We start from the raw sequence: 24737 nt of genomic DNA on the forward strand, positions 1-24737 counted from the left end.
AGCATAACAGGGAGGCAGTGCTGGGTCTGAAGATGACAGTTTTCGCAACTCCATCTGCGAGCTTCAATTCCCTCACCTGCCTTTCAGTGGTTAAGTAACCTGAAGCTTGGATTATATCCCCTTCCAGCATTTTCTAGCTTTGTTATCAGCACATGTCTCTTGGCTGCTTTGCCATTCCCTGGCCATTGTTTTCATTCCATCTTTTACTGTGGTCTCGTTCTCAAGTTTGAGACTGAATCTCCTTCACAACCTGTTTCTTACACATGCAGCTGTGAATAAGTTTATCTACGGAATGTCATAAAAAAAAAACAAGCTTGAAAGCGAACATCGTGAATTTTTCCACGTTGCTCTGACTTTAGCAGGCATCACGCTCATCTACACTGTTCAAGCCAATTAGCCCTTCGCGTCACAATGTCTTCTGCACCTTTCCCTATACTGATCAGACGGAGATAGTCTTCCAGGGTGGTGGGGGTAATGACCATCGCCACGCTCGCGTATGGACTGACCACCCACCAAATTGTAAATTGGCTCCTTCATATTGAATTAAATCATTTGACCTAGGGATACAGACTGATTAGGACAAATGATGAAACCACTGGATAGGAGTGCAGAAGGTAGAGACTGTTAATGTAGCTAACAGAAACACCTAAGACTGAACACAGGAAAGAGGCATTGTCATGTTATCAATAATTATAGAGGTCACACCCAATGGATCCTCTAAGCTCTAAAACATAACTGCATATTTTTTTGGGGAGAAAATGAGGACTGGCAGGTGCCTTCCATCCATTGCTCTGCTACAGAGTTATGCGTTGGTACGTTGGTGTTTTAGAAATCAGACAAGCTTGTAAGAGAATCTATCATTTGTAGCTGGTATACATAGAGATTCAGGAATCGCTTTGCACACACAATGGTTAGTATTTCACACTATGAGGTAAATTCGCAAACTGCATTTTATAGTATGTTACATATTGCTCATGTAGTAGTATGCATGTGCAGCAAAATGCTGCTCACAAACCTACAGGTGGAGACCTCTGCCTCCACCGTTTCTATATCTTGCCTTTCAGTGATCTCGTCACAGCTAAGTATACCTTTTAGTAGTAAATGTGGGAGAGATAAGAGGTAGTGGCTGAAAAATGTTGAATTCTTACTCCGGAGGGTTTAGAGAGTGACCTGATAATGCAAACATAAATGTACACACACAAAAGAGTAAGATCATTGGTATTGACAAACTACACTTCTAAAAGTTACTACAGCCCTAAATGTGTCAAACCAGGTGTAAATGCACTCTATCCTAGCCTTGGGATAAGTGAAGCACCACACAAATGGCCACTCACAGGTATACACTCAAATAGAAACAATGGAGGTAATGAAATAAAATATAAAATAGCACCTAATATTAATTATTAACTAACTAGTTAAATTATTTCAACATGTAAATTATATATCGTGAACAATAATCCCAGTACCTAAGGATCCCAAGAACTATCTAATGAGAGAGAGGCATAAAGAGATGTTTTGTACAGAGGGCAGACAATGACAGAGAAGCGCACAGGAGAAAACTTATGAAAAATATGCAGAACAATTGAAAGATGGGTGTAAATTGCTGTACCAATAACAGATAAACAAATAGACGAGATCGGTGCAAAGGGCAGAACAAATGAGAGTTTGGCAGAATTATAGAACCAAAATAGAAATTGACACATAAGGGAGCATCAACAGAAGCAATCAGTGCACGTCAGAGAGTTAGTGTGTGTGAGTGTGACAGAAGCTTGAGCATATATGATGGTTCTAATATTGGATGATGGTCGCATGGTCCTGGTATTATATGCAATCCAAAGGCTGATAATATTGTGCAACCAGCATTTGGCAATGAGCTTATTATAACAAAGGTATATTTCAAAGGTAAAAGGGATTCTGCAATTATGTACAAGCAAATGATTGTAAGGGGATAAGCCAGTCAGTATAGGAAACTAGTACTAAGCCTAGGACTCACGACTAACATGTGAGACAGGGAAGCAAGCAGCAAACCACTGATAAAAAAAATAAAGATTGAACTAAAAAGGCAAAACCAGCATTGAACAATGAGAAAAGCGAAACAAAGGCTAAGCCAAGTGAGATACCAGCTGTAAGGCAATGACCCATGTGCCAAAAATTGTAGAAATGTTCACAATTGTATGATTTCATTTTCTGTTTTCCCAGGATCCAGTACTGGTTTGTAGTAACCCCGTATGCATTTCTGATATTCGCATATGATGAGATACGAAAACTTTTCATCAGAAGATATCCCGGAAGTAAGTAGCAGATTGACTCTAATTTCTTTGTTTTTCTTAATATGAAGTAGTAGTCAGATTTGTGCAGTGCTGCAGAACGCTAGGACAAAAAAACTAAAGTAAAATAAATAACTGATGCATGAGCATGAGGGTAAGAGCCTGTGGATATGCAAATTTTCCATACCCCAGAGACTCACTCAAAGCTTACCTCAAACTGCACCAGATTCGGGGTTCTGTAAAAAATGTGCAATTACCTATCACAACAGTTCATCTTTGTATGGCTGGATTTAAAATCCTAGCCTCCCACCCTTCTTACTTGTGACAATCAAGAATGCTTAACCTGGAAATTGATCCATCCAAACTGAAGGGCCAAACCACAAAAGCCCAAATTTAAGGAGGGCCTAGCGCCAGCTACTAGCATCATTTTTTTACGCTAATGTGGTGATAGTGTAGCAAAAATGTCATGCCAGATTTGTAAAGTGGTGCAATGCTTGCATTGTGCCACTTGCAAACCCCTTGCGCCACATTATGCCTGTGCCAGGCATAATGCATGCAAGGGGGCATTTCCCTATTAAGGGGCCTGCAAAAGTGGCACAGTGGAATCTATGAGATTCCACTGCACCATTTTTTGCGGTATTTTTAACGCCTACCCAGAGCAGGCATTAAAAGGAAGTACGCCATTATTTTTAATGGGGCTCTAAGTACTTTGCAGGATTAGTGCCAAAATTGTTGGCGCTAATCCTGCAAAGTACAACGATAGCGTAAAAAATTATGATGTTATTGTCCATAACCTGTACCATAGTGCGCTGTTTGTTAAATACGGTGCACACATGCTGGCGTTAAGGGGGGTGCAATGGGCTGCAAGAAAAGTGGAGCTTCATGACAGGAGTGCCACTTTTCTTAAATCTGGGCCAAAGTTCTTTACTAAGCTTGTAAGTCTCCTTCTATAAGCCGGCTACATCCATATTGGGTGCATATGGGTGTTTGTGCCTGAATACGTATTGCGAGTTTTGTAAATTTACCAATTACCCATTATCCACTCTTTTTCCATTTCACATGGTGGCATGAAAACCCAAGTGAAATGTGAACGGGAAAACTGATAACAAAATGGGAAAAATTTGGTTTTGAGTGATAGCATAAAACCCTTTAACTACATGAAAAACTACAACATTCGTATTTATCCGCTGCTGGGATTACAAAACTAACGTCCCTGGCACTTTGAATAAGGCCTTAGGGTTCATCTTGAATTGAAACTGGACTCATTCTGGGGCTCTCTGTTTCTGAAAATGCTGAATGCTCACGTTTTTGCTTATGACAACATTTTTAACAGAGGATGTGATTGTTGAGATAAACTCCATCGTTCGAGGTTTTTGTGATTTTATATGTTACTTTTTCATGCCAGTTTCTGACCTATGTTTCCTCTTGCACATCGCAGGTTGGTGGGATAAGAATATGTACTACTGACGAGGCACTAGTGCAACATTCCTTCCTTTTCTTGGACTGCTCCTGTGGAAGCCACTGTGGTACACACCTCCAGGCAATGTGAAGTAGGGCCATGGTGAGCTTTTCTTAGATCAGCGCTCCCTCGGTTTGGGATTTGGGAGCTTGAGTTCTCTCACTCTCTCCAGGGTGACTCTGTGATGTGAACATTACCCAATTCTGGACATGTGCAGCTTCGCTGAGCTCTTGAGTCACCTACTTATCTTTCTTTGGGATACATTTTTACACAATGTTTAAAGTTATCGATGAAGACAATTTAACACATGAAAAGCCAAATGTTGAATACATATATGTAAAAGCAATGTGTATGTGAATAATGTAAAGATTCTTTTTTGAATTAGCTCACGTTTTGTAGCATTTAATGTGTACATAGTATCACATTGATGGGCTGTGAACACACGAGGTAATAAATATAATTTTTCAGTAAATGCTCTTTGATCTCTTTCTTAAATGAGGTCGAACATGAATGACAGACGTTGTTTGTCTGGTTAAAAATGGATAATCTTTTATGGAAGTGCATTGTCACAACCTTATTCATTCACTACTCTGAGAAACAAGACTCTTGCAAACACACCTTTCCTGGGCCACCTCATTATTATTTTGCTTGCTACCATCGAAGTGTCTAGTACTGCTCCATCCTGGCCTAAGCTCTGGCACTCGCAAAACAGCACCAAGAGGAAACAACCTCTGTATGTCATCATCATAATGTCCTCACAGTGTGGGATTTTGTGGTCGGTGTGACTACAATGTACAGGAGTTAAAGGATTTTAACTGATGCAATCAGTGAACACATAACTTCAGGACTTGTAGGAATAAACATGGAACATCTGCGAAAGGATTGTTTGTGTGCCTGTTATCCTGCAATTCTTCCACCCATCGGTAAATCAGGTGGAAAAATACTGCAATCCCTTAGCACAAATGTAATTTGCGTGTAGGTGTTTTTTGCAACCAAAATTGCTGTAGAACCAGGAGCACCTTGTACTTGGTGGTAGGCCATGGCGGGAGGTAGAAGAAAGATTATCTTTTTACAATGTGTGCAAGGAACATAATCAAATTGGTCAATTACAGGAGGAGGAGAAGAATGAATGGCCCGAATTAACATTGCCAACAATAGAATGCATGACGTTTTTACATCATAAATAGAGGTTCCCTTTTCCAGCAAAGGATTAGCTGTTGGGTATTGCTGGAGAAGAGGGTGATATTGAAGTAAGAAATACAGCCTCCATTTTAAAACGTGGAACCCATGTATTGATTGCTATACCGCATTACATAGGTGTTAGAAATCGGGTTTTTGGTTGGCAGTCAGGTTACCCTCTGCCCAAGCAAGAACCCTCACTCTAGTCAGGGTAAGTCACACACAATCCAAAATTATCCTGTGCCCACCCTCTGGTAGCTTGGCACGAGCAGTCAGGCTTAACTTAGAAGGCAATGTGTAAAGAATTTGTGCAATAAATCATACAATAACACCATATAGCACCGCAAAAATACACCACACAGTGTTTGGAAAAATATAGAATATGTATCTGGATAATTGTAGGTCAAAACGAATGAAGATGCAATGTGAAATTATAGAGATATCACTGAAAAGTGATATTAAGGGCCTCATTCTGACCCTGGCGGACGGCGGAGGCCGTCCGCCAGGGTACCGCCGCTGAATGACCGCACCGCGGTCAAAAGACCGCGGCGGCCATTCAGACATTTCCTCTGGGCCGGCGTGCGCTCTCCAAAAGAGCGCCCGCCGGCCCAGAGGAAATGCCCCTGCAACGAGGACGCCGGCTCAGAATTGAGCCGGCGTAGTTGCAGGGGTGCGACGGGTGCAGTTGCACCCGTCGCGTATTTCAGTGTCTGCTTAGCAGACACTGAAATACTTTTCGGGGCCCTCTTACGGGGGGCCCTGCCGTGCCCATGCCATTGGCATGGGCACGGCAGGGGCCCCCAGGGGCCCCGTGGCACCCCCTACCGCCATCCTGTTCCTGGCAGGCGAACCGCCAGGAACAGGATGGCGGTAGGGGGTGTCTGAATCCCCCATGGCGGCGCAGCAAGCTGCGCCGCCATGGGGGATTCTAAGGGCAGCGGTAAACCGGCGGGAGACCGCCGGTTTGCCTCTTCTGACCGCGGCCGAACCGCCGCGGTCAGAATGCCCTGCGGGGCACCGCCGGCCTGTCGGCGGTGCTCCCGCCGACCCTGGCCCGGGGTCAGAATGACCCCCTAAGTGTCTTAAGTCTTTAAAAAGCAAACAAAGTCTCTTACAAGCATAAAGTACCTGGTTTACAGTGGAAAATCTCCGCAAAGGGCCACAGAAGAAGAGATACGTGGAAAAATGGTGTGTGCGTCGATTTCTCCCCTGCACACACTGACTTGCGTCGTTATTTTTCACGCGGGGAAGTTATGCATCATTTTCCGGTGCGAGGACAGTCTCTTTCTGTGGTTCGTGGGATTACCAGATGTCCCGGGGTCTGTGCGTGGATTCTTCAGCTTGTTTTCCGGCTGTGCGTCTTTCCGGGAGGCTGTTTGTGGAACTTTCGTTCTCACGGCAGGCGTCGCGTCGATTTCCCTTCTGGAAGTCGGGCGGCGTTGGCCTTGCGAGGCCGTGCATCGAAGTTCCTGTTGCCCCGAGGGCGTCACGTCGATCAGCATTGGTGTGCGGCGAGTTTCTCACCGCGGAGCAAGCTGTGCGTCAATAATTTCGGCCACGAAGAGTCCAAATGAAAAAGAGAAGTCTTTTTGGTCCTGAGACTTCAGGGAACAGGAGGCAAGCTCTATCCAAGCCCTTGGAGAGCACCTTTACAGCCAGACAAGAGTTCAGCAAGGCAGCAGGCCAACAGCAGGGCAGCAGTCCTTTGTAGAAAGCAGACAAGTGAGTCCTTTGAGCAGCCAGGCAGTTCTTCTTGGCAGGATGTAGTTTCTGGTTCAGGTTTCTTCTCCAGCAAGTGTATGGGGTGGTAGGGCAGAGGCCCTGTTTTATACCCAAATGTGCCTTTGAAGTGGGGGAGACTTCAAAGAGTGGTTTAGAAGTGCACCAGGTCCCCTTTCAGTTCAATCCTGTCTGCCAGGGTCCCAGTAGGGGGTGTGGCAGTCCTTTGTGTCAGAGCAGGCCCTCCACCCTCCCAGCCCAGGAAGACCCATTCAAAATGCAGATGTATGCAAGTGAGGCTGAGTACCCTGTGTTTGAGGTGTGTCTGAGTGAATGCACAAGGAGCTGTCAACTAAACCTAGCCAGACGTGGATTGTAAGGCACAGAAAGATTTAAGTGCAGAGAAATGCTCACTTTCTAAAAGTGGCATTTCTAAAATAGTAATATTAAATCCAACTTCACCAGTCAGCAGGCTTTTGTATTACCATTCTGGCCATACTAAATATGACCTTCCTACTCCCTTCAGATCAGCAGCTGCCACTTCAACAATGTATGAGGGCAGCCCCAATGTTAGCCTATGAAGGGAGCAGGGCTCACAGCAGTGTAAAAACAAATTTAGGAGTTTTACACTACCAGGATATGTAAACTACACAGGTACATGTCCTGCCTTTTACCCACACAGCACCCTGCTCTAGGGGTTACCTAGGGGCACATACTAGAGGTGACTTATGTGTAGAAAAAGGGGAGCTTTAGGCTTGGCAAGTACTTTTAAATGCCAAGTCGAAGTGGCAGTGAAACTACACACACAGGCCTTGCCCTGGCAGGCCTGGGGCAAGGTAAGGGGCTACTTGAGTGGGTGGCACAACCAGTGCTACAGGCCCACGAGTAGTATTTAATCTACAGGCCCTAGGCACATACAGTGCACATTACTATGGACTTATAAGTATATTAAATAGTCCAATTGGGTATTATCCAAAGTTACCATGTTTAAAGGGAGAGAGCATATGCACTTTAGCACTGTTAAGCAGTGGTAAAGTGTGCAGAGTCTAAAAGCCAGCAAAACAGAGTCCAAAAAGTGAAGGGAGGCAGGCAAAAAGTTAGGGGGTGACCACCCTAAGGCATGTCAGGTCTAACAATTAGTAAATCCTTTGTGTCTGTCATATCTGGCAAATATTTAATATTATATATATATATATATATATATATATATATATATATATAATAACAACTTATCATAGGTAGTTACTGTTAGGACCATGTTTCCTTAGAAAAGCATTTTTTGACATGCCTACATCTTTGGCACCGTCTGACGAAACTTCCCAAGAGTTTCCCAGACAAGTGCCCCGGTGATTCTTAGTGTGCACAGAAAATTTCAGGTTGCTCCGTCAAGCAGGGGCGGAGAAAAAGGGGGGTCAAAAAGGTTGTGTGTCTCAAAGCACTGGACAAAATTACACCAAATTTGGCAGAAAGCTACCTTTTGGTATTCAGATTACGCTTTCGCTTATTTGGTGTAAATATGTTCAGTATTTTACCAGAAATTAGAGAAACTCCAAATTTGTGTATCTAGGCTCGCAAATATTGTCACATTTTCATAAATGCACATGCAAATAGCAATGCTGTAATTGACTTGTGACAGCCTGAACAGAAGGTTATGGCCTCAATTTTATGTTATGAGAGAGGGTCCATGGTGCTGAAAAACAAAATGAAAAGTAGCATATGGGATCAAGGTGATGATTCCCTGACCCAGGAGTGTCATATAGGGGTGTTTGTGGGGCAAATTATGGTTTTAAAATGATTTTTCATATTCTTGATTAATCAAGGTTAATTGAGATTAATCACGGATAAGCAAAAAAAAAAAAAAATCAGACTCATTAATACACTAATTCATTCATTTATACATGCACTCTCATGTGCCCATTCACACACCCACTCAGACACTCATGCACCCACTCACAAACCCACTCAGACAGAGATGCATCCACTCACAGTCCCACTCAGACAGTGACACACCCACTCACAGACCCACAGACCCACTTAGATCCTATCCTATAGTTATTTTAGGGCACAAGTTATGTTTACTTGAGATATGCTTAAAGATTTTGCTGTACAAATGGCAAAAGACTTTGTCACTATCTAGCTCGGCGAGGATAGCACTGTCCTGATCCTATGATTAAAAACTTTGCTAGAAAAGCAGACATTTGAGGTGAGCAAATTTAGAGTGTCGCTGGTGTTGCAGAGTGCTCCTTACTAGAGCAGCTCTCCACCTTAATTGGGAACTTCCCAGAGCTCTCCTTTGCTTTTTGCATAATTTATGCGTCACTCTAACCCTGAAAGGGCCTTAGTTTGACTTATACTGGGTGCTCCCTTGTACCTGGACAAAGCTATACTCCTCTGAAGAGCTCTAATGAGTGTGAAACACCTGTCAGGGGTTGCTTTACTCATTCCAGGTTGGCTTGGATAGCATTTGACCAGTCCAAAGTTGTAATATTGTGCCTGGAGTGGTAAATGGCTTTTGTCATTTTACAGCTCGGTGAGGATGACACTATGTCAATCCTATACTTAAAGATTTTGTTGTACAAATGGCAAAAGACTTTGTCACTATCTAGCTCTGCGAGGATAGCACTGTGCTGATCCTATGCTTAAAAACTTTGCTAGGTAAGCAGACATTTGAGGTGAGCTAATCTAGAGTGTCGCTGGTTTTGCAGAATGCTCCTTACTAGAGCAGCTCTCCACCTAAATTGGGAACTTCCCAGAGTTCTCCTTTGTTTTTTTGCATATATATGTATATAGTTTTCCAAAGAACGGTGCAACCCAGTAAAGCACCAAAAGGCTGCACAATATCCAAGAGCTCATGGAAAATAGAGAATGAGCACAATTCAAAGTCATTCATGTGAAAACATCGTCAGCTCCATTTATTTAAAAGGTTCATAAAGGCAAACAAAAAGAGAAAAAGGCACTTCAAAAATGCATATAATAATAATCAATTATGTGCCCAAACCGAACAACATACACACGCTGTCCCGGCCAAACGTCTATATAACAATATTGGTGAGAAGGATAATTCAGTGATACAGGAATCTTGGAAGGAAGCTGATTGGTAGCCATGCAACATGAGTTAGACTAACACATTTTAGTGCTGGTGCCTGCAACACTGCATTAAAATGCTTAGTCACTCATACAGCGCTCTCTGACACCTTTGTTGATAGTGCGCTCTAAAAAGCAAACTTGCGCACAGCGCTTAATCTGCACATTGCCGCACTGCCCACAAAGCAATCTAGCCTCTCTGCAGACTTGGGAAATTGCTGTTTTAGTTACCAGAAAAGTCAACATTGTTTCAGCCAAAATCCAATTGCTCTCCCTACGTTGCCCCGCTGGCCTCTCTGAGACATGTGTTGACGATCCAGCATAGGTGGTGGAGCTATGCTCTGATTCTATGAGGGGCGGTTCTTACTGTCCCGGGCGCACGCACAGTAATAAAAGCAGATTTCTACCCACTTGCAGGAGGCCTGTAAGCAGGCATTGAAAACCTCAAATGCTGCTGGCCAGAGTAAGACACTCCATAGCGAGGAGACGAGGGCTGCCTATGACTCCATTCCCTCTGATACACTCTGTACAGCAGCCCCCAGCCCAGCCGAACCTCTGACACACGTCCCAACTCAGGACAATGTAAACAGAGCTGCTAGCCCATGAAACAATTAGCTTTGAGAAAAAAAAAAAACACTCACCAGGCACTTATGGATGGCAGCATTCAGGTTAGTGACGCAATCTCCCCTGCGTTCATTTGATCTCTGCAGCATGTGCTAATAATAACTGTATTAGGACTCAACAAAGTGCAATGGCATGGCGCTTTGAGGCATGTTCTATGATGATTTCTTTACCTTTGGGTACACAAATCTTCAATGCTGTATAAATAATCTCCACTTGCTATCCTGACTCTTTCCTGTTTTGGAGGGGCACCCTTGTAATTTTGTTACATTTCTCTGAAAAAATTTAAAGTTTCACTGTTTCTGTTTCTGAATTCATACAATGCTCAATAAAACCAAGAGAAGAATTTGATTTTGATCCACATAATCTATGCATAGCATTTTAAGTGACATGTTTTTGTTTTGTAAAAATATGTAACATTTAATCGCAGTTCACTGTTATCAAAAAAGCTGTTGTTACAACTGGCTTAAGTAACGCACATCAATGACAATCTATTTCATTGAGACTATTGTTATCACAAAAGCCAATCACTAGAGCAAATTCGATTATACTATGGCAATATGTGAGATTCTGGGCAACAAAGGGGCATATTTATATTCTGTTTGCACCGAATGTGCGTCAAAAATGTTGATGCACCTTCGGCGCAAACCTTGGCCCATATTTAAATTATGACACCCGACCCCGCGGACGTCAAAAAAACTCTGTGTGCGTCATTTTTTGGATGGGAAACCGCATTGCGTTAATGATATGCAAGGTAGGCGTTCCCGTCCAAAAAATGACTTTAAGTCCTGTGCGTCTTATTTATACACCTGCGTCATTTTGACGCACAGGAGGGGGCGGGTCTTAAAAAACGGCGCACAGTCTGATGTGTGCCGTTTTTTAACGCCTGGGTGAGGTCAGGCATTAAGGGACCTGTGGGCTCACTTCCATGGTCTCAGGCCATGGAAGCAGTCCAGAGGTGCCCTTCCCTGCCCCCAGGGACACCCCCTGCCACCCTCACCCACCCCTGGAGGACACCCATGGATGGGGGGACCCATCCCAGGTAAGTACAGGTAAGTTGAGGTAAGTATTTTTTTTTTCCAAAGTGGCATGGGGGACCTAATTTGGGACCCCCTACATGCCACTGTGTCCAATGGCCATGCCCAGGGGACAGAAGTCCCCTGGGCATGGCCATTGGGCAAGGGGGCATGACTCCTGTCTTTGCTAAGACAGGAGTCATTTCAATGGGGGTTGGGAGTGAAAAAAAATGACGCAAATCGGGTTGAGGCGAAAAATTTGCCTCAGCCTGACTTGCCCCATTTTTTCATGCCCAAACTCCATTTTCCCCTACGCCGGCGCCGCCTGGTGTACGTCGTTTTTTTTCCACGCACACCAGGCAGCGCCGGCGGCTAACGCCGGCTAACGTCATTGATTAAATACGGCGCCCGCATGGCGCTTCAGAATGGCGTTAGCCGGCGCTAATTTTTTTGACGCAAAACTGCGTTAGCGCAGTTTTGCGTCAAAAAGTATAAATATGGGCCATAGTGTTTCTCCTCCAGGTCAGTGTAGAAGGCTGGCCTGGTTTGTAGTGGGTACATTGGGTACTTACACCTTATACCAGGTCCAGTTATCCCTTATTAGTGAAAAGTAGTAGTGTTCTAGCAGCTTAGGCTGATAGAGGTAGCTATAGCAGAGCAGTTTAGGCTCAATTAGGAGACATGCAAAGCTCATGCAATACCACTTATAGTTACATAGTACTTATACACAACTAAAGACAATACTCAGTGTTACCAAAAATAAAGGTATTTATTTGGCTGACACAGTACCAAAAATATCTTAGAGACAATACTCCTTCTGAAGGTAAGTTTTATACACAATATATACACTAGACACCAAAATTAGACTAGTAAATCGTCACAGAACAATGCAAACAATAGGAAATGCTATAGAATGTAATGGGAGAAAATAGGTCTAGGGGCAACAAAAACCATATACTAAGAAAGTGGAATGCCAATCACAAATTCCCCCCTAGACAAGTGTAGTGTGTGCAGAATCGCTGGGAGATTAAGAATACAGTAAATGTAAGTAAATTACCCCACCCCAGAGCCCCGAAAAGCAGGAGTAAAGTACTGCAAGTTTTTCTTAGGACACACTACACCTCATGATTGGGATTTTGCAGCAGCCACCGAAGTCTGTAAAGAACAACTGCTGGATTCCTGGACCTGAGGACCTGCGAAGGAAGGGTTCCAAGTCCAGAAGTTGAAAGAAGTTCCAGGAAGGACAGGAGTCCCTGCCAACCCAGAAGAGGGTGCAAAAGAAGTGTCCACAGTTAGTCGAAGATGGCAGAAATGCACTCTAGGAAGATGCCAGTGGGTTCCTACGTGATGCAAAGGATGTCCCATGAGGTAAAGATTGTTGCAGATGTGATTTTGTGTTCGAAGTCGCCAATAAGCCTTGGCTACGACAAAAATGTGTTTTGCATCAAAAGGGTGCTGGATAGGACCAGGAGGGACCGGGGGTCTCAACTCTGTGTGAGGAGGAAGAGAGGGCTCTCAGCACTTTATAGAGCCCTCAGGATGCCAGCCAGAATCCCCAGAGGTCCCAGGACATTGGGACAAAGGAGGTGCAAAACGCAGTTGATGCAGCATAACAAAGGAAGGCCCCACACCGCCGGAGAACAACTCAGTGAGTTGACCATCACAGGATGGCGTGCTAGGGACCTGGGCCAGGCTGTGCATGAAGAAATTTAGCAAATAGTGCACAGAGGCCTCAGGAGGTGAAGAAGACGCAGTACACAGGGGTAATGTCACTCTCAAGGAAGGCAAGGTCTTACCTCCTCCAAATTGCATTGGCTGGACCTCATGACAGTCTATGTTGATGATGTCCACCTCTGTGTCTTTAGGAGCATGCTCCTTCCTGTGAGAGGAGTTCAAGGGTATCAGTTGTCGTCTTGGAAGGTGCCTGCTGGAGCAGGGGAGTGACTCCGTCAATTTCTACGGTCCTGCTGGTGCAGGATGAATACAGGGAGTCCTCAGAGCGTGCACACCGTGGAAACTGTTGTAGTTGCTGACTTGGAGCTGAGGTTGCTGAAGAAAAGTATCTCTGGTGGATACTTTGTTGCAGTCACAGTGTTTCTTGGAGCAGGCTGCGGTTGATCCGAGGTTAGAGGAAGCTGAAATTGTTGCAGAGGATTCGTGAAGGAAACCTGCAAGCAGAATCTGAAGAGAACCCACAGGGGTGACCCTAAATAGACCTCAGAGGAGGATTGGCTACCTTATCAGGTATGGACCTATCAGGAGGGGTCTCTGACATCACCTCCTGGCACTGGCCACTCAGAGGCCTCCAGTGTCCCCACACCTTGCATGCAAAGCATGATGGCAGAAGTCTGGGACACACTGCAGGAGCTCTGGGCACCACCCCTAGGGTGGTGATGGACATGGGAGTGGTCACTCTTCTTTCCTTTGTCAAGTTTCGTGCCAGAGCAGGGAACAAGGGGTCCCTAAACCGGTGTAGACTGGCTTATGCAAGGAGGGCACCATCTGTGCCTTTCAAAGCATTTCCAGAGGCTGGGGGAGGCTACCCCTCCCCAGCCTGTAATACCTATTTCCAAAGGGAGAGGGTGTAACACCCTGCTCTCAGAGGAAATGCTTTGTTCTGCCTTCCTGGGACTGGGCTTCCCAGACCCCAGGAGGGGAGAACCCTGTCTGTGAGGTGGCAGCAGCTGTAGATGCAGTGCAAGCCTCAGAGAGCTGGATTGGCATTACTGGGGTTCCATGGTGGAGCCCCTAGGATGCATGGAATTGTCTCCCCAATACCAGATTTGGAATGGGAGGACAATTCCATGATCTTAGACATGTTACATGGCCATATTCGGAGTTACCATTGTGAAGCTACATATAGGTATTGACCTAAATGTAGTGCACGCAAGTAATGGTGTCCCCGCACTCCCAAATTCCGTGGAAATGGCCCTGAACTATGTGGGGGCACCTTTGCTAGTGCAAGGGTGCCCTCACACTTAGTAACTTTGCACCTAACCTTCAGAAAGTGAAGGTTAGAGATATAGGTGACTTATAAGTTACTTAAGTGCAATGAAAATGGCTCTGAAATAACGTCTGCGTTATTTCACTCAGACTGCAATGGCAGGCCTGTGCTAGGGTTTGTCTAAGCTCCCTATGGGTGGCAAAAGAAATGCTGCAGCCCATATGGATCACCTGGAACCCCAATGCCCCTGGTACCTAGGTACCATATACTAGGGACCTATAAGGGGGGTCCAGTGTGGCAATTGAAATTGGTAAATGAAGTCAATAGCCTACAGTGACAAATTTAAAAGCAGAGAGAGTATAAGCACTGAGGTTCTGGTTAGCAGAGCCTCAGTGACACAGTCAAGCACTACTGACAACACACACATTAGGCCACAAACTATGAGCACTGGGGTCCTGGCTAGCAGGATCCCAGTGCGACAGGTAAAACACACTGACATATACATTTGTATCTATGAGCACTGGGGTCCTGACTGGTAGGATCCCAGTGACACAGTAAAAACATACTGACACACACTTACAAACAGGCCAAAAGTGGGGGTAACCAAGCTAGAAAGAGGCTACTTTCTCACAGTCAAATTCCAAATCATGATTACTCACCTAGGCAAAGCTGGCTGTCCAGCAGACACCAGTGCTGGTTGAACAGTAGTCCTCTGGGTGGTGTATGAAGCACCCTCGCCATGATCAGAACTTGGATCTTGAACAACAAATGGATCAACAGCTACCACTCTTATACCAAAATGGTAGACAAAGGATGTGGATTCTCTGTGTGCACTTTGAGGATTAGTTTGGGTTTGTCTACCAGATTGAGTCTTTGCTTAAAGTGATGTTTTTTGCTTCAAGGTCAACTGCAGGCTGAAACATCCACAACTGAGACACAAAGAGGAATGAAACGTTTACATTTGACTTTTAACAGCCACTTCTGACAGTGATCGAGAAGAGAGACAAAGGACATAGGCCCTCATTATGACATTGACGGTAAATCCTACTTAACGCCGTGGTGACGGTCGCCAACATATCATTGCAGATGCGAACATCTGTTCGGCATATTATGACACACACACACTAAACCAACAGAATACTGCCACAAACACAAATCCGTCAGATAAGTGGTAAAGTGTCAGTACAAACACCCACACCATCACGTCAACAAAACAAGCCCTCCACATTATGACCCACAAATCACCATGGCGGACATTCAACGGTAGTAAACCATTGGCGGTACACACCAGCGCGGTCAGAATGGCCACCCTTAAACAATACAACACAACATTGGCCAATACCAAAAACACACACCTGACACTAATACACATACCACACCCACTCACCCACCCATAGCACTATAAAACACACACCCATATAACCCACAACCCTTTACGAACACGAAAATTTGCCATGAGACAGACACGCTAATCACAGAAACAACTACATACACCACTAACAATCAGACACGACTCACCCCACCACATCATTCAAAACCCACTGCACAACACACACCACACAACACCAATGTCCCCACAAAGGCACCCCTGTTTCACTGATGAAAAGTTGCGGGTCATGGTGGAGGAAATAGTCAGGGTGAAGCCACAGCTGTTTGGAGCACAGGCACAGCAAATATCCATTGCAAGGAAGATGGAGCTAAGGCGGAAAATTGTGGAGCGGGTGAACGCCGTGGGACAGCATCCAAGAACAAGGGATGACATCAGGAAGAGGTGGAATGGCCTACGTGGGAAGGTACGTTCCATGGCAGCAAGGCACCAACTCGCCATCCAGAGAACTGGCGGTGGACCTCCTCCCCCACAGCTGACAGCATGGGAGGAGCAAGTCTTGGCAATTCTGCAGCCTAAGGGACTCACTGGAGTATCCGGAGGACTGGACACTGGTGAGTCAAAATTTATGACATAGTACTCCGCAATACCAGCATGCCATCTCACCCTGACTCCCAACACTCCCCTCCATCCCACACAGTGCACCTAAACATATGACTAACCCCATTGCCAAGCCCTGCATGTCATACCCACTGCATGTACAGCCCTCCCAGCCCTACATGGACACCCACCACCTATGCATGCACAGCATGGGGAACTAACAATCCCACAATCTATAACCATTCACAAACAAAGGTGGCAGGGCAACTGCAACGATATAGGGGAAGCTAGGGATGTAGAATATGTCAGAGACATGCTGCATAATACACCACTTACATCCCTGCAGGTGCCCCAGTCAATCCCAGCAGCGAGGACGTGCCATGGCTATCCAGCCCCCCAACAGAAGATGCCCCCAGTGATGACAGTAACTCTGGACATCTGAATATGGATGAACTTCCCGGCCCATCAGGGACCACTGGTCAGTTGGCCACCCCAGCCCAGTCCATCACTGAGCCCCCCCTCAATATCCAACACCACCACACCCACCCAACATCCCCACACCTCTGTCCCCAGGACATGTCAATCAGAAGTGTTCCCACCTGCAAGGGGATCCCAGTCCACACCTCACAGCCAAGACAATCAGGCTCCAGGGGGCAGTGGGCACACTCTTCAGGGGGCACAGGCACAGGGTGAGAGGGTCACTGAGAGGACAGCTGTGCTCCAGAGATCCGACAGGCTAAGGGACCGACTGTCCAGGAGGAACTCACTAATGTCCTGAGGGCCTGCCAACAATCCCAGGACAAGATGGGCCAGATTCTTGACATCATGCAGGAGAACCAGAGGCTGCAGGAGGTACACTATCAGGAGATCAGGAAAGATTTGCAGGCTCTCAACACCACCATGGTCTCCATTGCAGGGGAGCTGGCTGATAGGGCAAACATAATGAGGGAATATACAGCAAACCACAGGTCCCCTTCCACTCGCCAGTCAACTGACAGCCCACCACATCTACTGCAGCTAGTGGACAGGAGGCCCTGCCACAGGACCCACAGGCCACCAGCACTCCTCACCCTGCAGAGGATGAACCACCCCGCAAACGTTCCCTGTGACCCAGACAGATGCCAGAGATACTTGCCAAGACCAAGACCACCGCCAGGATATGAGACCCTTCAGAATGTCTCCTTGTGTCACACTCTGTCACCTTTTCCACTTTGAACTGCCTTTGCTCTCCCTCCTATGGCCCCTTGGACACTGGACCTGTGCTACTAACAGACTGGACCAATACCCTGGACTTACCTCTACCATCACCCCATGCCATTGCACTATTCCGTCTATAAAGTTCACTACAATAAACACCCTTGAACACAACTTGAGTGATAGTGCTTTATGTGATGACAATGTGCAATTATGGTAACAGTTACATCTTGTACTAATGACCTGAACTCTGTGATATTATACAAATAATGTGCTGTGGCTGTCTGTGGTCACCACATCAGTACACAGTTGTTATAACACCTACATCTGCAAAATGAGAAGGCATAGATAACAGTCAGTTGAAATGCAAAGGAAATGAATGCCCTCCTGCTACAGCGACACTGAAAACATAAATAATCAGAGGAATGATCAGTTCCACTGTCTCACCTTGTGTCATTGAAAGTACTGACGTAGAACTGATGTTCTGTTGTCCACATCCTCATCCTCTGCCTCCTCATACTCACTGTCTTCAGGCTCCTCTGCTGCCACAGGGGCATTTCTAATCTCCTCCTCCTGCAAATAAGGCACATGTCATGTGAGGGCCAGGTTGTGCAACATGCAGCATACTACAACTATCTGGCATACCTTCTCATGGGAGTAGCAGAGGGATCCACCTGTCAGATCGAGGCATCTGGACCTTGCCTTCAGGAAGCCAAAGGTACGTTCTATGATCTGCCTGGTTCACCCATGTGCATAATTATACCGATTCTCAGCCCCTGTTCTGGCACTCCTCACAGGGGTCAGGAGCCATGGTGGGTTTGGGTAGACAGGGTCACCTGCAAGTATTGAGGGACAAACATGAGCCTTACACAATGGTATGGGGGATGACTCCTGAAGGCATGCACTGACATACATTTGGTGGCGACTCAGGCTCACCCCCTGTGCCTCTGTAGTTGTGCCATCACATTTGGGATGCTGCTATTCCTTAGGACGAAGGCGTCATGCACCAACACAGGATACTTGGCAGTGATATGAGAGATGTACTGGTCCACTAGGCACACCCTTTGCACATTGAGTGAGTGGAAACTCTTCCGGTTTCTGAACACCTGTTCACTGCGCCGGGGGGAGGGGGGATCAAACTCAATATGTGTTTTGTCAATAATATTTGGTGTATGTCCCACTGGATAGAATCCAGCCTTCACAGTGGCCAAATCTTCAACTTGGGGGAAAGCGATGTAGCTGCACGTGTGTTTGACCAATGTAGACAAAACCCTTGCCAGCACAATTGAGAACACTGGCTGTGATATTCCTGCTGCCAAGCTCACTGTTACTTGGAAAGAGCCAGTTGCCAGGAAATTAAGCATGGATAGAACTTGCACAAGAGGGGGGTTCCCAGTGGGATGACTGATGGCTGATGTCAGATCAGGCTCCAATTGTGCATATGGCTCTGTGATTGTGGCCGTTCCCAGTCTATAGGTGAGTAAAATGTGCCTGTCCTCCAGTGTAACCAAGTCCACAAGGGGTCTGTACACAGGATCTTGTCTCCTCCTCCTATTCCTCCTCAGTGGTAGGTACACACAAGACACAAGAGTGAGTGGGGTGTCACAAATTGAACAATGGAACTACCACCTCAGTGTACATAGAGCATGCATGTAATCGGACAATGTAAATGGCAATGCATGTGCAATTTACAGCAGTGACACAGTTACTAATTTCTGAATGTTGTCCACCACCATAAAATGGCGACCGCCTGTCCTGTAAGTATGGACAGGTGGAAGTGAGGTAACTCTGCCAGCATTGAGCGTCATGGTGGAAGGCGGTCTTGCCCCGTCGTGCTATTCCTCATTGGTTAAAATGGGGCTTTATGGAGTACAGGGTCCAATGGGGACCACTGGCGGCAGTGAAGGTGTACACCATCGCAGACGTGACCGCCATTTTCTGTCTAAAACCTCACTTGATTCCTGACCTTCCACAGGACAACACCTCAGCTGCGTGTGCTGCAGGACCTGTGTCTGGATCCTGCCATGGCCCGTGTGACCGGGGAAGGGGACCCTGCCTTCACTTTGGAGGAGTTAGAATGCCTGGTGGATGGGGTCCTACCCTGTATGGACAGCTGATTGAACCTCCAGACCAGCAGGTGAGTACACCATGGGCAGGATGGATGTGACAAGGTTGCATGGAGATGTGTGTGCTAGCAGCGTGTCATTTGGGTGGAAGGTATGTCTGGTGGTAGTGTACATGAAATGGTATTTGTGGGACATATGTGTGACAGCTTGAATTGTATGGTTAATGGTGTCCTCTTGTCTGTATTACCTCTGCAGGTCAGCGCCCATCAGAAGAAGGGATTGTGGAGTGCCATCACCATGGATGTGCAGACCCTGGGGGTCTACAGCAGGTAGAGCACCCACTGTGGGAAAAGGTGGGAGGATCTAAGACGCTGGGCCGGTAAGACCACGGAGGCCCACCTGCAGAGGGTCTCCCAATGAGGGTGGGGTGCCTGTCAGAACCTGACCCCCAATGGCCTGCATACTGGCGGTGGCCTACCCAGAGCTGGATGGGCGCTTGAGGGAAGCACAGCAGCCACAAGGGAGTGAGTACAGTCAGTGCGACAACAATTATTGTTGGGTGGCATGGGATCCTGGTGGTGGGTTTCGGTTAGTGGGTGCCTCTTAATGCCAGCTCAGCCATTGCTGTGTGATCCAGCTCCAGGTTAATGGATGTATAGCAATTCTGGTAACCTAGCTAGGTTACACTCCATGTAAGACAGGGCTTAGTGGGTCCCAGGAGGGGTGCAGTTGGTGGTGGTTGGCTCTCCTCTTGCTGTGGCACCTAGCCAATGGAATGCCAGTTTGATGCAGAGTGCTCAATCCTGATCCATGTGTGTGATGGTAATGTGTATGCCAACTGTGGTTTTGGTGCTGTAGTTGACCCAGTACTCCATTCCTCCCCCCCTATTTTCTTCGGTCATCCTGTCCATGTGTGCATTAGCATCATCTGGCTGAGGAGCAGGGGCACCTGTGACTGAGGAAGCTGCATCCCACAAGACCCAGGAGGCAGAGTCCACGACGCTGAGGGGACCAGTGGGACAGAGGGCAAGGGGAGCACCACGGCAGAGACAGGAGGTGACAATACTGACTCTGATTCCTCCTCCGATGGGAGCTCCCTGGTGGTGGCAGACACCTCTGGAACCACCCCACCTACAGGTACAGCCGCCACCCCTGTAGCAGCACAGCCCGCCCAGTAGCCCCCCACTGAGTTGCCCGTGCCTGCTCACCTAGGAGGGTGGGTATCTCCTTCACCCAAGGCACCTCAGGCCCTGCCCCAGTGAGCCCTGCTGCCCTCAGTGAGGAGGCTATTGACCTCCTGAGATCCATTTCTGTAGGGCAGTCAAGCATTGTGAAAGCCATCCAGGGGATGGCATCCCAGATGCAGCAATGCAATGCATACCTGGAGGGCATCTACTGTAGGTTGGTGGCCCTACAGAGATAGTTTCAGGCTCTGGCCTCCTCTCTGATGGCAACTAGGGTCCCTATTTCTACCGTCCCCCCTCCAACTACCACTTCCCAGTCCCAGTCTCCTCAATCCCAGCCCATCCCAGGTACAGATACAGACAAGCATGCACACAAAACATCACACGAGTAGCACGATCAAAAACAGGCAGCACACCTCAGGCCACAAGCACTCACACAAACAACAGACAGTTGCACACACAACCACATCCACTGCTTCCACTGTCTACCCCTTCGCCTCCTCCTCCTCCCTTACAGTCACATCCGCACTCACACCTGCATGCACTGCATCAACAGCCACCACCACCATCACCACATCAAGCAGCACGCACATCTCACTTGCAGACACCTCCACAACATCCATCCACGCTTCCCCTTTGTCCTCTCCCACCCTGTCTGCCACCCCTCCAAAGGGACACAAATGCACACACTCAGACACCCAACAACCATCCACCTCACAACCGCACACTGTCCATGCACCTGCATCCAGGTCCAGCAGACGTACACTTCCGATGACCACTCCCACAACCTCCACTCCCATCCCTCCTCCCACATCCCACCCTTACATCCCTAGGAAGCTTTTCCTTGCCCAACTTGACCTCTTCCCTCCCCCTCATCCCCCGTCCTGCTCATAAGAGCAGGGTCCTAATGACCCAGCACAGCACCTCAGCCAAACAGTCTGCCACTGCTCCCATCAAATCATCAGCTGCTGGCACAAAGGGCCCCCAGAGTGTGATGCCTGCCCCTCCTACTGAGAGCACACCTCCGACTCAGAAAGGGAGGACGAGGGTGGTGAAAAGCAAGGGACAGGAAACAGTGGAGGCAACTCTTAGTCCTGGAGGCTAGGGCAGAAGTGACATGTCAAAGGCCAAGGGGACCTGTCACAGGAGGGGACACATGGATCCTCTCCCACCACCAAAAATTGCCAAATATCCCCCTCCACCAGGCAAGAAAGGGAATGGTCCCACTCAACCACCAATGGAAGGGAATGTTCCCATTAAACCATCAATGAAAGGTAAGAGGCCTATTCAACCACCAATAAAAGGCAAGATGCCACTCCACCAATAGAGGGCAAGGAGCCCCCACCTTCAGCTGAGGCACAGGAGCCCCCATCTACAGCACAGCAGCCCCCACCTCCAGCTTAGGCACAGGAGCCCTCATCTCCAGCACAGGCACAGCAGCCCCCACCTCCAGCTTAGGCACAGGAGCCCCCAAATCCAGCACAGGCACAGCAGCCCTCACCTCCAGCTGTGGCACAGGAGCCCCCACCTCCAGCACAGGCACAGCATCCCCCATTTCCAGCTGAGGCACAGGAACCCCACATCCAGCACAGGCACATCAACCCTCACCTCCACCAGAAGGCATGTAGGCCACCCTCCAGGGACTGTTGTACAAGCAGCCACCTCCAGAACCAAGAACAAGTTCCCCACTACAGAGACTGTGGCCTTGCACTCCCCAACAAAGACAAATGGGCATGGAACCCCCTCCAGAACCAGTGGGCAAGTTCCCCACTTCAGAGACTGTGACCTTGCACTCCCCAACAAAAACAAATGGGCATGGAGCCCCCTCCAAAACCAGTGGGCAAGTTCCCCCCTTCAGCTGAGGGGCCCCTAAACCTTCCCCCGTTACCTGTGAGGTGCCTGCCCATTTCCAACATGATGCCCCTGAACAGTGCATTCTGGATTGTTTCAGGAGTCAAGGCCTTAGACTGTGCCCTTGTAGCCATGTGGCCCTTTTGTTCTTTGGACTGGCCATTGGCCCATTCTGGACACTGTCGCCTGCATTTGTATTTGAATGGACAATAGGGTGGCTGTAGGCATCAAATTACAGTATTTGTTGATTATCATTGTGGTCCACGTATCATTTTAACGTATGTCCTGTGACATTGGTTTAACTCTGCAGCTGGGACTGTGTATGATGTGTGTGTGAATGGTGTGTGTTGTGCGTGAGTGTGTCACTCTCCTTTTCCTCCATCCCTCCCTCCCTCCCTTGTGTGCTAGGTGGCTGCACTCACCATCGTCGTCTTCGTGGGCATTGGTGTTCCAGGAGGGACATGGCGTAGAAGAGCATCGGGAAAACTTGAAGTTCGGGTTCCATGGTAGCGGCAGAGTCCTCTGTGTACTTGTTGGTGAGTCTTTTGTTTTCTGTGTTCTATTTCCGCCATGCTTTTGACGGCGTTGGTACCGCCCCAGAAATCCTGGCGGTTTGCTATGTCATAATATGGTCGACCGTACCTTGTATTCCGCCTGGCTGTTGATGGCTGCAGCCGTGGTCAGTGGTGGTAACGCCCTGGCGGTTGGTGTGGTACATTGACTGTCTATGGGTGCTATCACTGCCATGGTCATAATTTGGCAGTAATTACTGCCAGTCTGTTGGCGGTATTACCACCACTTTAACTGTCTACGCCAATGTCACAATGACCACAATAGTGCTTTCTGAAAGGCTCCTCACTCTCTTGGGACAGAAACTTCAGGCCCACCCTTCACACATACCATCTACCAAATGGGAGCTTTAGGATGACTAATCAGCAGCCTTCTGTATCAAAAGCACCTAATTAAATTTCCATGGAGAAGGGTGTCTCCTTGTTCCGCACTTTTGTGTCTCTATTCCCCATCTCCAGTCTCAGGAATGTCAGCAATAAACTATAACTGTATAGGAAAACAACTTCACCTACATCTTAAGGGCATGAACAGGCCTGTCTTTTCATGGTGCTAGCTCTTACCTGTGGTTTTCAGCTTAATCCATCAGTAAGATACGTTCACAAAGGTTCAAATATTCAGAAAATTGATATCATGGAATAACAGCAGGGATCACAAAACTAACATTAATAACCTGGTTTTAAAGTTAGCAACTTTCAAAGAGTAACAGAACAATCGGGACTACAAATTAAGAAATACCACAGAGTATTGCTGGTCAAATTAGCAAATTCCAGTCTGGCTTTTAGAATGAATAAAAGGAGGCAAACAATCAATGCTGAATTTCATTATATGTAAAACATTATGATACATAGGGGATCATTACGACCCTGGCAGTTCATGACCGCCATTGCCGGGGACCGTGGAAGTACTGCCAAGTGGCTGGCGGTGCTTCCTGGCCAATTCTGACTGCGGCGGTAAAGCCGCGGTCAGAAAAGGGGAACCAGCGGTTTCCCGCCGGTTTTCCCCTGGCCAAAGGAATCCTCCATGGCGGCGCTGCAAGCAGCGCCGCCATGGGGATTCCGACCCCCTTCCCGCCAGCCTCTTCCTGGCGGTTTACACCGCCAGGAAGAGGCTGGCGGGAACGGGTGTCATGGGGCCCCTGGGGACCCCTGCACAGCCCATGCCACTGGCATGGGCAGTGCAGGGGCCCCCTAACAGGGCCCTATTAAGATTTTCAGTGTCTGCTTGGCAGACACTGAAAATCGCGACGGGTGCAACTGCACCCGTCGCACCGCAGCAAATCCGCCGGCTCCATTCGGAGCCGGCTTTATCTTTGCTGGGGTTTCCCGCTGGGCCGGCGGGTGATCTTTTGAAGATCGCCCGCCGGCCTGGCGGGAAAGTTGTAATGGTCCCCACGGTCATTTGACCGCGGGGCGGTGTTTGGGCGGTTTCCGCCCGGTGGGCGGCGCCCGCCGCCCGCCGGGGTCGGAATGACCCCCATAATCTTTGTGGATTACACTGACATTTATTATTCAGATCTTGGTCACTAGAAAAGTAACTAAAATCGATTAGGCAATAATTGAATAATGCTTACAAAAATATCCTGAGTGAAATCTACTAATCATAGAGAATGAGCTCTGCGTCAAGGATTAAGCACCCAAAACTGCCAATGCGACAAGA

The 24737-nt window shown here is 47.5% G+C and overlaps 1 protein-coding gene across 1 annotated transcript in view; it reads left to right on the forward strand.

Annotated features, from left to right (window-relative positions):
- Positions 1–4198, forward strand: part of ATP12A (ATPase H+/K+ transporting non-gastric alpha2 subunit) — a 69384-nt gene extending 65186 nt beyond the window's left edge. Inside the window, exons 22-23 of the mRNA XM_069224438.1 lie at positions 2200–2291; positions 3706–4198. Coding sequence (XP_069080539.1) covers positions 2200–2291; positions 3706–3734 — 121 coding nt within the window. The 3' untranslated portion in view covers positions 3735–4198. The remainder of the gene's footprint in view (positions 1–2199; positions 2292–3705) is intronic.
- The last annotated feature ends 20539 nt before the right edge of the window (positions 4199–24737 follow it).

The sequence above is a fragment of the Pleurodeles waltl genome, chromosome 3_1 (assembly GCF_031143425.1).
Source record: "Pleurodeles waltl isolate 20211129_DDA chromosome 3_1, aPleWal1.hap1.20221129, whole genome shotgun sequence".
NCBI classification, from domain to species: domain Eukaryota; kingdom Metazoa; phylum Chordata; class Amphibia; order Caudata; family Salamandridae; genus Pleurodeles; species Pleurodeles waltl.